General features: G+C 40.0%; 1 protein-coding gene across 2 annotated transcripts; it reads right to left on the bottom strand.

Moving 5' to 3' along the window:
• Window positions 1-4,052: 4,052 nt before the first annotated feature.
• Window positions 4,053-7,651, bottom strand: LOC115661703 (MDIS1-interacting receptor like kinase 2-like). Of its 2 annotated transcripts, XM_056314350.1 has the most exons (3): window positions 7,211-7,651; window positions 4,775-6,260; window positions 4,061-4,630 (listed from the first exon to the last, which is right to left on the bottom strand). In XM_056314350.1, the coding sequence occupies exons 2-3, from the start codon at window positions 6,123-6,125 to the stop codon at window positions 4,263-4,265; spliced, it is 1,719 nt and encodes a 572-aa protein (XP_056170325.1). In that variant the 5' UTR covers window positions 6,126-6,260; window positions 7,211-7,651; the 3' UTR covers window positions 4,061-4,262. The 2 variants fall into 2 exon arrangements, with proteins under 2 accessions (XP_056170324.1, XP_056170325.1); XM_056314349.1 differs by lacking the exon at window positions 7,211-7,651 and having other exon boundaries at window positions 4,053-4,630; window positions 4,775-7,101.
• Between the last annotated feature and the right edge of the window lie 7,781 nt (window positions 7,652-15,432).

The following is a 15,432-nucleotide window of genomic DNA, read 5'->3' as shown; positions in this document are numbered from 1 at the left end:
TCATGTAGTAAAAATTAGAATCACTTGAATAGACATTTACTTTTTTCCTCTTTACTTCATCTAATCATCTAAATTTCGCAACTCACTCTCATCTTTTCTTAATCTAGACATGCAAAATTTACGCAATATACAAATATTGATCCTTAAATTCAGATATAATCTTTTCTATAAATTTTTGAAATTTCAGTAATATTTCAAAATTTGACGATGGGAAAGCAAAAAAATTGCCTTTTGCTTTTTAAAAAGCTTAACTAAAAAGTCTCTTAAATTAAATGCTTAAAAATTGCCATAAACATTCTTGAAACTTTCTAGTATCTAGTATAATCTTTTATTTTCCATCCGAATTGGTGTTTATACAAAAGAAGATACTTTAATCAATTTTTGAGGCTTGACAATATTGTTGCACAAAGAAACTAAAATCAAATTCTTGATGCATCCGCCCATGCTTATCTCATAATAATCTTCCGAAGATACAAAGCCAAGAGGTCACTAATACGATTGAAAACGAGTCAAGTAACTTGGTTAACTCATAAGTATATGCTTATTGTGGTGCAGTATTAAAAAAAAAATTTAATTGGGCAAAGGTCGAGCTGAAGTATCTATTTAACAACGTAACAATTAAATGAACAATATCATTTATCGAATTCACAATTGTCAATGTTAGGAATAGATTAAAAAAATTTGTTTCTCAATTTTCTAGTATTTTCAGCATTTGAGCTCAAGCTTTGAATAAATTTAGGGATAATGACACAAATAGTCCCTAAACTTTTCATTTATTCAATGTGCTCCCCGAACTTTCACCCAATATGCAATATGATCTCTAAACTTCTAATTTGTTCAATGTGGTCATTGAACTTCTGGGACATATTTAATATAGTCCATGAACTATATGAAAATATCCAGTGTCATCCTTCTATTAATTTAAGATCAAGGACAGAATTGAACATTTTCGTATAGTTCGGGGACTAAATTGAATATGTATCAAAAGTTCAAGGACTATATTGAATAAATCAAAAGTTCAAGGACCACATTTCACAGTGAATCAAAATTTATGAACCATTTGTGTCAATTTTCCATCAAATTACTTTCTATTTGAGTTATGTCGGCATCCGTCTTCGACAATCGAATCTGATCGAACTCAATTATTAAAGTAATGAAAAATCGTGCATCCAATGGGAAGGCGTCATCGTGCTGCAATGTCCTCAATCTTTTTAAGCTGTCGTTCCCTTTTTTTCTTTTCTTGACATGTCCCTCGCTTACTTCTCCCTGTCTTTGTGGGCCTAGTTCCTCCTCGTGAGTCATGGAATCTGTCATGTTATACATGTTGGGCCCGAGCCAAACTTTATGATGGACCGACTTAGGTAAAAATTTAAGGTCAAACCCCAGATTTGAGCCCCAATGAGTACCTCTAACTCTATGATCTACTGGAAAAAGTCATAACTCGTAATCATACTTGTCTTATTGTATTGTTTATATAAAATACGGCAACGTACAAAAATTTAAAAAACTTACGAATATTCAATGACTATCTATCATTTTTCTCACAAAGTACGACATGCAAAAGCAGGACAAGGATATTACAAGGAAGAGCGACATGAAAGGATAACGAAAAAAGATTAAAAAAAAGAAAGATGGTTAAAAGTTCTCTTTCTTTTATCAAGTGCGTGGAAGGGGAGGCCACCACCTACTGGCCGGTCGCGAGGTACTGTTTCCAATGCTGTCCCCCATCGGAGAAAGTTACTAACAAGCCTGATGCACATGGTAAATGGCACTCCTTGCTCGTTGAGAACACTTTTTTTCCCACTTAAGTTAGAATAAAATAAGATTTTGGTGCTAAATCAACGAAGATAAGTTTTGTGCAGCTATTTTGCTTGTCAACTCAATATAAACGGTGCTTAACAGATGTGTACGTAATGTAAGTATCCCCGCGACTGACTAACTACCTAGTCGCCGGCACGATGCTGAACCATTGCATAACATTGCACAACTTCGATCAAAGTCAACTTGTTAGGCAAGAAACTACCATGTAGAAATTTCATTATGGATTGTCCTTCAGTTAAGATACATTTCAAAGCTGAAAGCCGAAACATTTGACTGGGAAGCAACAAGCACGGTGAGTTTAACGAAGCCCTCGGGAGGCCCCGAATATGGGTCGTAGGGGAAGACGCGAGCGAAGTAGGGGCGGCAACAGGCTCCCCTCCCCATTTTCATCCAATGTTATACAGTACTAATACACATGCAACCTGGAATGAAGACTCTTGAATATTTCATTAATTACCGAAATACAACAGTAATTCTTTCTTCAAGTATGCAGTAATTTGCACGATAATGCGGTAGGAACTCTTGTCCAAGTTGGACTTTCGGTGCCAGGACCAGGAAGCACGGCACGGGAACGGGCACGGGCACGGCGGAAAACCCCGCCCTTTCCTTCTCTTTGTTATTTCCAAGTTTGACTTGACACGGAAAAGCATCATTTACCAAAACACTCTTCAACGGAAGTATGCTGTCACATATTGATTTTTGGATTAACGAGAAAAAAAAATTAATGAAAAAGGATCAACTTCTTAAGAAATTCAACCCCTCCTCCTCCTCTTATTTTCGCGATCGATCTCTTCTCCTTACTTCTTTAGAAAATGGCGATATCTCTGTAAAGGATATTTCCGAGCTTGGAATTCGTGATCGACCTAAATCAGCTGCAGCGCCCAACCCATTTCCCAGATGGCTTGCCAACTCCCAAAAAACTTTCTTTGGCGAGGGTCGAATGTTTGGAAGATGTTGGACACCGTGGACTGGGCTTCCCCAAATGGTGAGGAGAAGGCCATCTGCACGATATGTGCCGGGAAATTATCTTTTGATATATAGTGGTGGAACATGCCACTTGAAAAGCCACCGGGACAAATGTCTCGCTGAAATTGTCGAGCCCAAGGGTAGCTCCGTTGCCTCTCTCGGAATGATCCCTTGAGATTTGCACCTTACTTATTTTTCTTAATTTGAAAGTTATGTAGGTGCATTTGTTTGTGTTCCCGTGATGATAAAAATGTGTTTTTAATTATTAGGTTGTAATTTTTTTTATGAGAATGTAATGATATGAGTTTGCTTCTTACGTATTTGTATTTTGACAATGGCAACCTGTATGGTGTTATTTGATTTTATAATGAGATGTATTCGTTTAGGTGCGAGTCTTACGTACTATGTTATGTATTCCATTTTTGTCCGATCATCCCAACTTGGAACTCGCTATAAAAAATAATCATGAAGTAGGAATAATTTATTCTACTGAAATTTCCTTAATTTTTTCCATCTTTTAATTGAATTTTAAATTAGTTTCAAAAAATATAAAAAAGAAACAAAGAAATTAAAAACCACCCTGGGCATAACGTGCTTGAGCCTAACACGGGGGCTAGCACGGCCCGTTGGGGTCATGGGCGTGCCAGCCCATGCACGGGATTTCCCATGGCGTGCTTGGCCCGACACATAAAATTGATGGGAAAATTGTCCAAAAAGTCTTAGACCTATTGTATTTTTGCCAATTCAGTCCTAAACCTTTAAATTTTGCCAATTGAGTTCTAAACATTTTCACTTCTTATCAATTAAGTCAATTTGGCCAATTTTGGCCGGAAATCGCTGACGTGGACGCTGGCAATTAAATATCACGTCCCGTTCATCAAGTAAATTATCTCTTGTTCTCTTCTTGACTTTCGGATTCCTCAATCATCATCATTCTTTGAGGAATACTAGCTTCACACATTTGGGCAAACAAATTCCATCTATTAATTGATGTGCCAGTTAGTTATTATTGACCGTTGAATATGACCCGCTACTTGCCCCGTGCCGAACTCGCTCTGCAAGGAATGATGTCGATTCCGGACGTTCCAAACTTCCAACCCCGGTTTTGGCTGCTCAAAAGCCAAGAACCGTCGGTCATCAATCAAGTTCACCGAACATAGCGATCTCAAAGCTGTGAAGTATCCCAGAATAATTGCGCATGCACGACCTTGTGATGTGATACGGAACATGATATTTCAAACAAGTCCAAATTATTTGGCTAATAAGAAGCAAGTTATTTTACTATGAATAGATGCTTGCTTACACCGAAGGAAGAAAGTTTATTGTCCTTCTCCTCTAACAAAAAGAAAACATTTAGACTATGCATCTTCAAAATTTTAATACTAATCGACATTTTACTACCAAACACGGAAGCTCGAAAAGGCGAACACACGACAGTTACTCGATCAACAACTTAACAACCTCCTGAATGTGGTCTAAAAGTTCCGGCCATCGAGATGACGGAGTTGTTCTAAGGTGACTCCAAAGAACGGCAAAACCGGTGGTGCTTGAACTTGAAGCTCTCGCGAGACTTGTGTCATGGTCAGTCGAAGTTGAGGATTGGTCTGCAAGCATGCGAGTGCTAGTGCTGCGACAGACATTATGTGTTGCGCATCCCGGTTCATTGGAGGCGAGAGCCGTTGGTCCAACACATCCTTCAATGGTGTTTGCAACTTGGATTGAGTGGATGAAAATACTGACGAGACATAATCTCCCGGATGCTTTCCCATGATTGTCTCTAGTACCACAACTCCAAAGCTATATACATCACATTTTTCGGTTGGAATGTTGGAATAAGCTAGCTCTGCAATTGAAGAATTCAAAGTCCATTGATAATCTTGTCATCTATAATTAAAGATTCGGAAATTTGCTTTCAAATAATTAAGGAATTTCCAATGACAACATGAGTTGGGACAGTAAATTAATATGCTTTTGCAAAGAACATCACCTGGAGCAATGTATCCGACGGTGCCAGCAATAGCAGTCCAGTTGGTCGAATCTGGCCTCAATAATCTTGCCATGCCAAAGTCTGAGACACGAGCCTCATAATCAGCATCCAACAAGATGTTGTTGCTGGTCAAATCTCGATGGATCAATGGAGGAAAACAGTCGTAATGCATATACGACAATGCATCCGCAACTGCTCGAACCATGTTTATCCTTTTGTCCCAGCCAAACTCTGTTGCTCTTTCATCATCATGCAGAATTGTTCTCAGGCTCCCTCTTTCGACGTACTCGTACACCAGAAAACAATGTCGTGCATGAGAGCAGAACCCGTAAAGCTTCACGATGTTGCGGTGGCGAATATTTCTTAAGGCTTCAATTTCCCTTTCAAAAGGAATGATGTCGACGATCACATCTTCCTGGGACGATGGAATTTTCTTGACTGCAACAGTTCGACCTGATGGTAGATCAGCTCTGTAAACAACGCCATAGGCTCCTTCTCCCAAATAGTATTTGGAGTCAAATCCTTCCGTGGCCTCCACGATTCGTTCGTAGAAAATTTTGCCATCAAAACTCAGAATCTGCAAGAAATCTAAATCATTCATCTCTGTTTGTGCATTCCTCTCTCTCTCGATAACCTTTCTTTGACAGCGATTAACAATTGCGAGAAAGATCAAGGAGGAAGAGAGAACAAGGAATCCCAAGAACGAGAGAACAAGGATAATTAAAATTCTAGCTCCGCTGTGTCGATTGTGTTTCTTGCTCATGTTAGAAATATTGCATTTTTGTAATCCACTCACGTTCCCACACAGCCCTTTGTTATGCTGAACTGCTTCAAATGGAGCCTCCTTAAAAGCTTTGACATTTGGGAGAGGACCTTCCAATTCATTGTAGGACACATCAACAGAAGTTAATGCCAATAAGTCAGCAAAACTGTGTGGGATGGTACCAGAGAGGTCATTGTGGGAGATGTTGAAAGTTTCTAGGACTCTCAGTTTTCCTAGATCTGGTGGTATTCTTCCAGTCAATAGATTCTGACTCAAATCAAGAACGCTTAGGAATCGTGCGTTGCCTATCTCAGGAGGAATGCTTCTTTCGATTTTATTTTGGCTCAAGTTCAAGCTCAGCAAGTTGGTGCATAGGCTGAGCTGCGGTGGAATGGCTCCGCTCAAATTGTTTGACGCTAGGTTGAGATGTTCCAGTCGAGAAAAAAATCCAATTTCACTGGGAATATCACCTGTGATTCCATTGTTGTGGAGGATAAGATCTAGCAGTAGTTGCAAGCTTCCCAATTCCCTCGGAATCTTTCCGCTTAAATTATTTGAAGAAAGGTCAAGTACCTGTAACTGTGCCATCCTTCCAAATATCGGGGGTATCTCACTGGAAATGTTGTTGTTTGATATCCTTAAGCTTGTCAAATTGCGGCAATGCTCCCACTTCCATGAAAGTTCGCCATGCAAATAATTGTGGCTCAAGTCTATAAAATTCAGCTGCGGATATATTCCAAAAGCTTCCGTTATATTCCCAGTAAGTTTGTTTCCTTCGAGCCTCGCTCTAACTAATGAAGTGCAATTCCTCAAGCTCTTAGGGATATGACCCGTGAAATGATTATTTGCGACAGCGAAGTTTTGCAATGATCCCCCGAGGCATATATTTTCCGGCAGTTGCCCTTCGAGGGCATTATCAGCGATTTCAAAAAAACTCAAATGGACGATCTTATTAATTTCAGGAGGCAAGGAACCGAGAAAGTTGTTATCATTAAGGCCCAACCAAGTTAAATTGGCCATGGTTCCAATTGATGCAGGGATTGAGCCAGTCAAAATATTGTAGCCCAAAACTAATTCTACAAGAGAAGTTAGTTTCCCTATCTCTTCAGGAATCAAACCTGAAAGATGATTTGTGAATAGGTCCAAGACATTCAGATTGCTCAAATTCTGAATAGATGAAGGGATATGCCCGACCAAATTATTTTCAGAAAAATCTAAGTCAATTAGAACGGTTAGCCTCCCGATTTCTGAAGGTATGGATCCCGAAAGTTTGTTGTCCCATAAGTAAAGATACTTCAAACTTATTAGGTTACCTATCTCTCTTGGAATGGGACCAGAAAGGTCATTTCGTGCTACAATCAACGCTGTTAAGTTGCCTAATTTTCCAAGAGAAGGAGGAATGGACCCTGAAAATTGGTTTCGAAAAAGAGAGAGAAAATTTAGGCTGCTTAGGTTTCCTAGTGAAGTAGGGATAGGACCTGTGAGATCGTTTGCACCAAAATCAACTTCCAAAAGAGAATCTAACAATCCAATCTCCCGAGGAATATGTCCACTCAAATAATTTTCGCAAAGGTAGAAGAGGCGAAGACTCTTAAGCAAGCCTATACATTGAGGAATGTTTCCGGAGAGTCTATTCTTACAAAAATCAAGATGGTTCAATTTGGAAAGGTTACCGATACTCGAGGTTATCGGACCGTAGATTGAATTGTTGAAAAAGTCAAGGCTAACCAGATTGGTGAAGTGCGAGAAGTCGAAGCCAGTTAAGGTTCCTCTCAGGCCAAGATTAGAAAGATTAAGATGGGTGACGAATCCGTAGTCGTCGCAACTGACACCAGTGAAGTGGCAAGAGTTGTGACCATGCCATGAAGATAGGAGAGACTCGCTGTGGTTTTCGAGACTAGATTTCCATTTCAGGAGAGCCTCTGCTTCATCCTCATGGTGAGTCGCATTGGGAGCGAAAGAAGTGGTGGAAGCAGAAACGCCTACGCCCTGAAATGGAGTGGAATCAAAGACGGTGATGTTGTTTAGGAAGAAGAGCGAGTAGAGCAAGAAGACGACTCCTAAAGAAGAAGGCTTCCACAGAAATAAGAAAGAAGCCATGATTTTAGGGTGGGTTTTGACTTTTGAGGACGTGAGATTGTCCAGGTCCGCATGTTCTCAACAACAAGATTGGTGAGACATATATATAGATGGAAATCATTATCAGATGGAGCCTCAATCGAGGTCATTATGTATTATGTAATCTTTTGTTTCCGTCGTGAAAATCTTTTCTTTAGGAGAAAAAGCGTTGGCAAAATGTTAAAATTAAAATTTTCACTCTTCGACATGCGGTTAGTTGAAAATTGTATTAGTGTTGCAATTCGCGTCAATTCCTATCGGCATTGGACGTCAATATTTCGATGAAATAATTAACTTACGATGTTATCAATTCATGTCAACATGCGGATTATGCGTACCGTGCCATTTCATGTTAGGTCTTTCTTTGGGTAATTCGTATTTTGTCTCTCGTCTCGTTTTACCATCAATTCGTGTTACCGTAGAATTGTTGGTTGGAGTACAGAAAATGATGATGCTGTTGAGAAAAGACTCGTGCTATGCATTATTACTAGCTGACAAATAATTCCTGCAAACGATCTTATCATCGCGGGGACCAAGAAGTTAACGGGTGGTTGATTCTGCATACTAAATTCATGACCATGTATATCGGTCTTCTTATCCGGATTTCACCGCATTCAGCTTAGAAGGCCGGCATTATCTCCGGAAGACTTTGAAGAGTCTACATTAACATGGCGACAGATTAGGTTCCGTAAATCTTCACATATATGTTGGTTATTAGTTGAATATGTAAGGTATGTGGTTAATCTTGGGTTCCGGATATTGTTAAATTCTTTCAAAACCTCGTCGTGAACGAGTTTCTTCACAGATAAAAACTCTAGGTATTTTCGAGATAGAATCTAGTTATACATAAAAAAAAACTTTGTTAAAGCATTTATTACCAAAATATTCATAATTCTATTAAAGAATTATGAATAAGAATATATGAAAGCATATACCAATAATAGATCTTTTTATCAAAATATGCATAAGACAAGAGATGTCGAGATAAGATATATTAGGATTAAAGAATTGCTAAAGCGACCATCAAAAACAAATAACCGAGAGTTTCCTATGTAAGGGGAAAAGTACAAAAAAAGTCATAAACCTATTGCATTGGTACTAATTCAGTTCTAAACTTTTCAATTGGACCAATTTAGTCCAAAACTTTTTCGCATTGGTACCAATTCAGTCAGTCCGGCCAGTTTAGGCTAGAAATCACTGATGTGGACGCCGATAGTTCTACGTGGCACCGCCAGCGCTGACGTGGACAAAATTTTTTAAATTGAACCTGGAATGAAGATGCTTGAATATTTCATCAATTACCGAAATACAACAGCAATTCATTCTTCAAGTATGCAGTGATTTGCACGATATGCGGTAGGAACTCTTGTCCAAGTTGGACTTTCGGTGCCAGGGCCAAGAAGCAGGGCACGGCACGGCATGGCACGACACGGCACGGCACGGTAGAAAATCTGGTCTTTCATAAGCCTCTCGTCCTCTGGCTCAATGGAGCTCTCTCTTCCCAAAGTAATCTCTTTTTCTTCTTTTTGTGAGATTTACATTCCGAAAGTAGCGCGACTCACGAGTTTGGGTCTTCTCGCTGTTTTTGGTCAACCAGTCTTCACCTCCTAAAGTACTCATGAACGTATGAGCACGTGAAACAACAAAATCAACATCAGCTTTATCTATTCTTTTGCCCCAGTTTTCTTTTTTTCCAATCAATTTGTTTTGATCATGGGGAGGGCCTTGATGATGAGGTCCTTTAACTTTTTCACCTCCTTTTGAATTCCACCCCTTTAAATGGTCTGATTATGTTATTCTTGGTTCAAAGCTATTCAATTTAATAATCTGATTGAAGCCAATAATTAAAGTAGTGACAATCACAAAGCCAATTAGAAGGAGTTATCGTGCTATAATGACCTCAATTATTTTAAGTTGTCGTTTCCTTTTTTTCTATTATCAAGGTTCTTGACTTACTTTTGCGGTCTTCATGGGTCTAGCTCCTAATTGTGAGTCATGGATTCACATCATGTTATACGTGATAGACCCAAATTAAGTTTGGCCCCACTCAAAGATTTACATACATGTAATTCTACGATGAAGGAACCTTCTCATCATGTTACACGTGATGAGCCCAAATAAAGTCTAAAGACTTTAGCATTAGATTGAAAGGTCAAAAAAATCACAGCGGATTTGTTGAATGATTGAGATTTATTGCATTCCAATTTGATGATAAAGGATTATATGGACACGATACCTTCAAGAAACTACTATATCACCTCATATAAAATTATGGTTTTAATAATTAATTTTCACAATTAATTTGTTGAATCAAATGTGAATCAACTGGGAGTACAAGGATAGCCTTGTGGGTTGATTCACGTTTGTGCCTGCCTTGCAAGAACCTGTTTCCAGATTCCCTTCGGTCCTGCCCAGGCACGGGTGGCTACTATACCAGCCTACCCGGAACCGAGCCAACCGAAGTTGATGTGGTGTTTACTTTCACCGCCCGGAAGCCCCCTAAGTTCCCTGTAGATTTTTTTCTTCCCTACAGAGAGGGAATCAGAGAGTTTGCAAGGAGTCCCTTGCCGGAGCAAGTTCTCCCTGCAATTAACCCCTTAAGCCTTTCAAGGTCTTGCTTAGGACCAACAATTGGAAGGAGTTATCATGCTATAACTTTTAAGCTATCGTTTCCTTTTTTTATACTATCAAGGTTCTTGACTTACTTTTGCGGTCTTCATGGGTCTAGCTCCTCATTGTGAGTCATGGATTCACATCATGTTACACGTGATGGACCCAAACTAAGTCCGGCCCCACTCGAAGATTTACATACATGTAATTCTATGACGAAGGAACCTTCTCATCATGTTACACACAATGGGCCTGGATAAAGTCCGAAGCCTTCAGCATTAGATTGAAAGGTAAAAAAAATCACGGCCGGATTTGCTGAATGACTGAGATTTATTGTATTTCAATTCGTTGGTAAAGGATTATATGGACACGATACCTTCTAGAAACTAATATATCACCTCATATAAAATTATGGTTTTCACAATTAATTTTCACAATTAATTTGTTGAATCAAACATGAATCAATCGGGAGTACAAGGACAGACTTGTGGGTTGATTCACGTTTGTGGCTGCCTTGTAGGAACCTGTTCCAGATCCCCTTCCATCCTGCCCAGGCACGGGTGGCTACTATACCAGTCTACCCGGAACAGAGCCAACCGAAGTTGATGTGCTGTTTACTTCCACCACCCGGAAGCCCCGTAAGTTCCTTGTAGATGTTTTGCTTCCCTATAGGGAGGAAATACGGGAGTTTGCAGGGAGTCCCTTGCTAGAGCAAGTTCTCCCTGCAATTAACTCCTTAAGCCTTTTAAGGTCTTGCTTAGGACCAACAATTGGAAGAAGTTATCGTGCTATAACTTTTAAGCTATCATTTCCGTTTTTTTCTATTATCAAGGTTCTTGACTTACTTTTGCAGTCTTCGTTGCCCTAGCTCCTCATTATGAGTCATGGATTCACATCATGTTACACCTGATGGACCCAAACTAAGTCCGGCCCTACTCGAAGATTTACATACATGTAATTCTATGACGAAGGAACCTTCTCATCATGTTACACACAATGGGCCCGGATAAAGTCCGAAGCCTTCAGCATTAGATTAAAAGGTAAAAAAAATCACAACCGAATTTGTTGAATGATTGAGATTTATTGCATTCCAATTCGTTGGTAAAGGATTATATGGACACGATACCTTCTAGAAACTAATACATCACCTCATATAAAATTATGGTTTTCACAATTAATTTTGATTTTTAAAACTTTTAACTCTATCTATTTCAACGGCAAGAGAGGTGACTTGCGTAATCAACAACTTTAATAGCTTGTATAGCAAAAATAAAAACTAAAATAATGAACTTTTACAAGCAACACAATAAGCTAGTAGCTACATAACCTTTTTATTACACAAGTCATGTTTGTCACTGTTCTTTTGGTAGTTGAATGATTTATGGAATGGTAAACTTTTTTGCCTACTTATAATTTCTCTTCAACGATTTCAACCGTGGTACACTCACACAGGACATTTTGTATTTATTCATCTTTTTTGTTCGAACTATTGTTTTAATTACTTCAGACAATGCATGTTACTTGCAACATGTCACTTAGACATCATTCCTAAAACAAGGAGCATAGCTCTCAATTCAAGTTATTATTGAGGCAATTAGCAAGCTTTCATTTCAAAACTCTTGTACATTTTCCATGGACAACAAAATCACCATCTACCACCACATAAAGGCTTTCGATATATGATATAGGAATAAGGATGACCCAAGTGACATAACTTTTCCATTTGACTCACTTGAGACCGAAATCGTTTTCTCGATCACTACGACTTCTAAAAAACGTCCATCTGGTACCATAACTGTTAATTGATCACTTGAATGTTATAATTTTTTGCCAATTTAATCCTAAACTTTCAAATTTTGCAATTTAATTCTAAACTGACTGCCCTTTTTGCGAGGAAATGTAGGGCTAGCCTGGCGTGCGCTAAGTCTAAGTTTGAGATTTAACTCGGGCTCTCCCAAGCCCATATCATATCGCGACTTATGATTTAGATTTTTAACCTGTAAATGATTTTTATCTAGGAATTGCCACTAATCAGTTTACGGTGGGTCGATTAGACACCTAAGTAAAACAATGGGAGAATTGCCTTACTTCTACGAATCAGAGATTAAATAAATTCGAAGACTTGGTTACACTAATTGGATAACTAATACCCTTTCGGTACCTAATCTTGTTCAAACAACACTTTAAATATGTTGATGCAGTCTTCCTATTGATTGCGAATCTTAGGGTTTTGATCCTAACCAGGCTAAGAAAACTATAATCAATGCATCGGAATTGCTCAAAAAAACCTAACGTGTCTCTAAATGGCTATATGAAAAGTCGAATTAAATACGTAATTCTAAATGTGCGAAACAAATGACGCAGATTTAAGCATGGCTTTTTTATTTTTGATCGGATTAAGCATGGCATTTAATTACCCAAAACATGCAAGAAAAGGAAATTCCAAAGCCTAATTACTATTTTTTTTTAAAATTTTCGAAATTTTTAATTTTTTAAAATATTTTTATATTAAAATATTATTATTATATTATAATAATATATAAACGGATCCGGGTCGGATCTCCACATCGACCCGGGGCCCACCGGTCCGGTTCCTTGACTGGACTGGGCTCACGGTCAGCCCAAAAAAACAAATAAAAAGAAAAGCCCGGCCTAAATCTATTTTCTAATCTAACCCAGCCCACTTTTTATTTTCTGGCCCAACCCGAAATACCCAAAAAGGAACCGGGTCAGACTCCCTAACCGACCCGACTCCGCCCGACTCGTCCTCACAGACCCGACGACGCTCTGCCTTCCCTGCCCGACGCGGGACTTTGGCGGAGACGTCCGCGCCGCCTGTCTCGGCCTGGCGGCAAGCAACTCCGGCGTCGCCTTGGCGCCACCTCAAGCCGAGGGTCCGGTCCCCACCTGGGCCGCCATTCCCCGGCCAGCTTTGACGCCACCTCAAGCCGAGGGTTCCTTCCATGGTCAAAACCGGACAAAACGACGGCGGCGGCTAGGTCGTGGCTGACGACTAAACGACCGACGCCCGGAACGCTAAACATCACAGGGACGCCACCATCAAACGCGACACGCACGGACGACTCGATCTCGGCCAAAAAAGACCAAACAAAACTAGATCTCGCTTAGGCATTTCATCGAACAACTAACGCGCATCGACAAAACAACGGTTTTCCGACCTAACCGAGACACGAACCTATGCCGGAACTCTCGACCTACGACATAGGACATCACGGGAACAAAACACAAGAGGGACAACGGCTGGAGCTCGCGCGAGCCAAACGGCCGCGAGTTCTGGTCCGAGACGCCCGAAAACAGAGCAAGCAGGGGCCGACAGAACACGGGATGCCGGCCGCGAGCTGTCCTTACCCGGCTCGGCAACGGCGGCTTGGATGCAAGCCCGAGACGAGTCGGGCCATGACCGGCCGCCTTGAGGCTGTCGAACCGGGATCCAAAAAAAAAGACCCCCGAACCAATCGAAAACGAAAACCGGCGACCGGAACCTACCGAGGCTTGGCGACGGGGGAGGGGTGACGACCGTGAGTTGTCGGCCGCGGCACGAGAGCGGTGGTCGCCGGAAAAACTCTCTGGCCCTCTGTCTCGCTCAATCTCTCTCTCTGGATCTCTCTCGGTCTCCCCCTCCAAACCGAGCTCCCCCCTCCTCTTTTTTTTTCGTTCCTCCCCCCTGAACCCCCACGTCTCTCTTGGCTTTTTATGGCGGCCAGCAACCGGCTCCGTCTGCTCTCCTTCTGCTCTACGTTTCCTTTGCTTGGCTGTGCAGAGCGTTCCGCCGTTTCCTTAGCTGTGGAGTGTCCACCGCTTCAGGCAACTAACGTGGGGAAGGAGGAAAGGGAAAGAGGAGAGAAGGAAGGAGGCCGGGCCAGGGAGAGATGGAGGGGAAATGGAGGCCGGGCTGGGCCTTGCTCGGCCCGTTTTCCCTTCTTCTTCTTCTTCCTTTTTTAAATAATAAGAATATTTTGATTAATATATTTTTTTAAAATTTATTTAATTAATTAAGAGAGTATGCTCAAATAGATCCTATTAATGCAAATGATCCTAATGTCTATATGCAAAGAAATTAAATAAAAAATTTTTGTTTTAGGAGTTAAAAAATTTAATTCCTAAATTTTGTGTAATTAATTTAATTGGGCAATTAAAAAATAGGTGTCAACATAAACCTTTGCACAAAATTCCGAGGTAGTCATTCCTAAATTTAATTCATAAACCTTTGCCAACGTTGCAGTATAGTCATCACTGGCCGTTCCGACGAAAATTGACCATGAGGACTGCATTGGATTTTCACGTAATGTTTAGGACTAAATTGGCAAAATTGAAATGTTTATAACCGAATTGACATTCATACAATTAGCTTTATGACTGATTCAACAATTTTCCCCAACTTGCGGTGAACATTTTTTTATAAACTATGGCAATCAAGTGATTGATTAAGAAATTATTTGGTACTCGAGGGATTGAAAAATAAAATTAAAACACTCAAGTGAGCATCGCACAAAAGCAATAGCACTTAAATTATTAAAAAAAAATTTATGGCACTCAAACGAAAAACCGTATAAAAGTTATGACACTTGCATTGTTCCTTTTTCGCTGAAAATATTTAATTAAATCTCAAGTGTTAATGCAATGAGCGATAAATTTCAATCAGTCTCTTTTTACATGGATCCAGATAATGAGTTTTGATTGCGTTCAACGACTTTCACCTTTATCAGTCTGTGTGGCTAAAAGAAGAGAAAAATTGCTCACAAAAGAAACACCAAAAAGACAGAAAAGATGGTTAATGGTTTCTTCTTCAAGCTCGGTGAAGGGGCGCCACACCTGATAGCTAAACGCATGGACAGATGCACACTGTCCCTGGTTTGCGATTTTCTTCTTGCCCAATACTTATCACTGCAATATGTCAAAGAAGAGAAGAACTGGAAAGGCATCTATAAACTGATGAAACCCTTTATGGCCCGCAAGTTTGATTGCCAAGTGCAGCTTTCATCAGAGTTAAAACTCAGTTAAACTTCCAAAAAAATTCATCTGAATCACATTATAAGCCTGAAACTCTGTTTCAGAGTCCCCCGTACATCTTCACCTTTCAAGCAAATTCCTCTGCATAGTAGTCCTCACCTCATATGGTTTAATCTTTGGCCGTTAAAGACCACAC

This window comes from Syzygium oleosum, unplaced genomic scaffold (genome assembly GCF_021117445.2).
Source record: "Syzygium oleosum isolate NSW1041296 unplaced genomic scaffold, Sole_v2.1 Sole_v2.09, whole genome shotgun sequence".
Taxonomy (NCBI): domain Eukaryota; kingdom Viridiplantae; phylum Streptophyta; class Magnoliopsida; order Myrtales; family Myrtaceae; genus Syzygium; species Syzygium oleosum.
The sequence above is the reverse complement of the archived record's forward strand: the minus strand, read 5'-3'. Positions and strand labels throughout refer to the sequence as shown.

Coding starts and splice junctions, on each gene's coding strand:
- LOC115661703 (XM_056314349.1), bottom strand. CDS start 6,557: ATGGCCAATTTAACTTGGTTGGGCCTTAATGATAACAACTTTCTCGGT. Junction 4,631..4,774: donor CGTCGGATACATTGCTCCAG/GTGATGTTCTTT, acceptor CTTCAATTGCAG/AGCTAGCTTATTCCAACATT.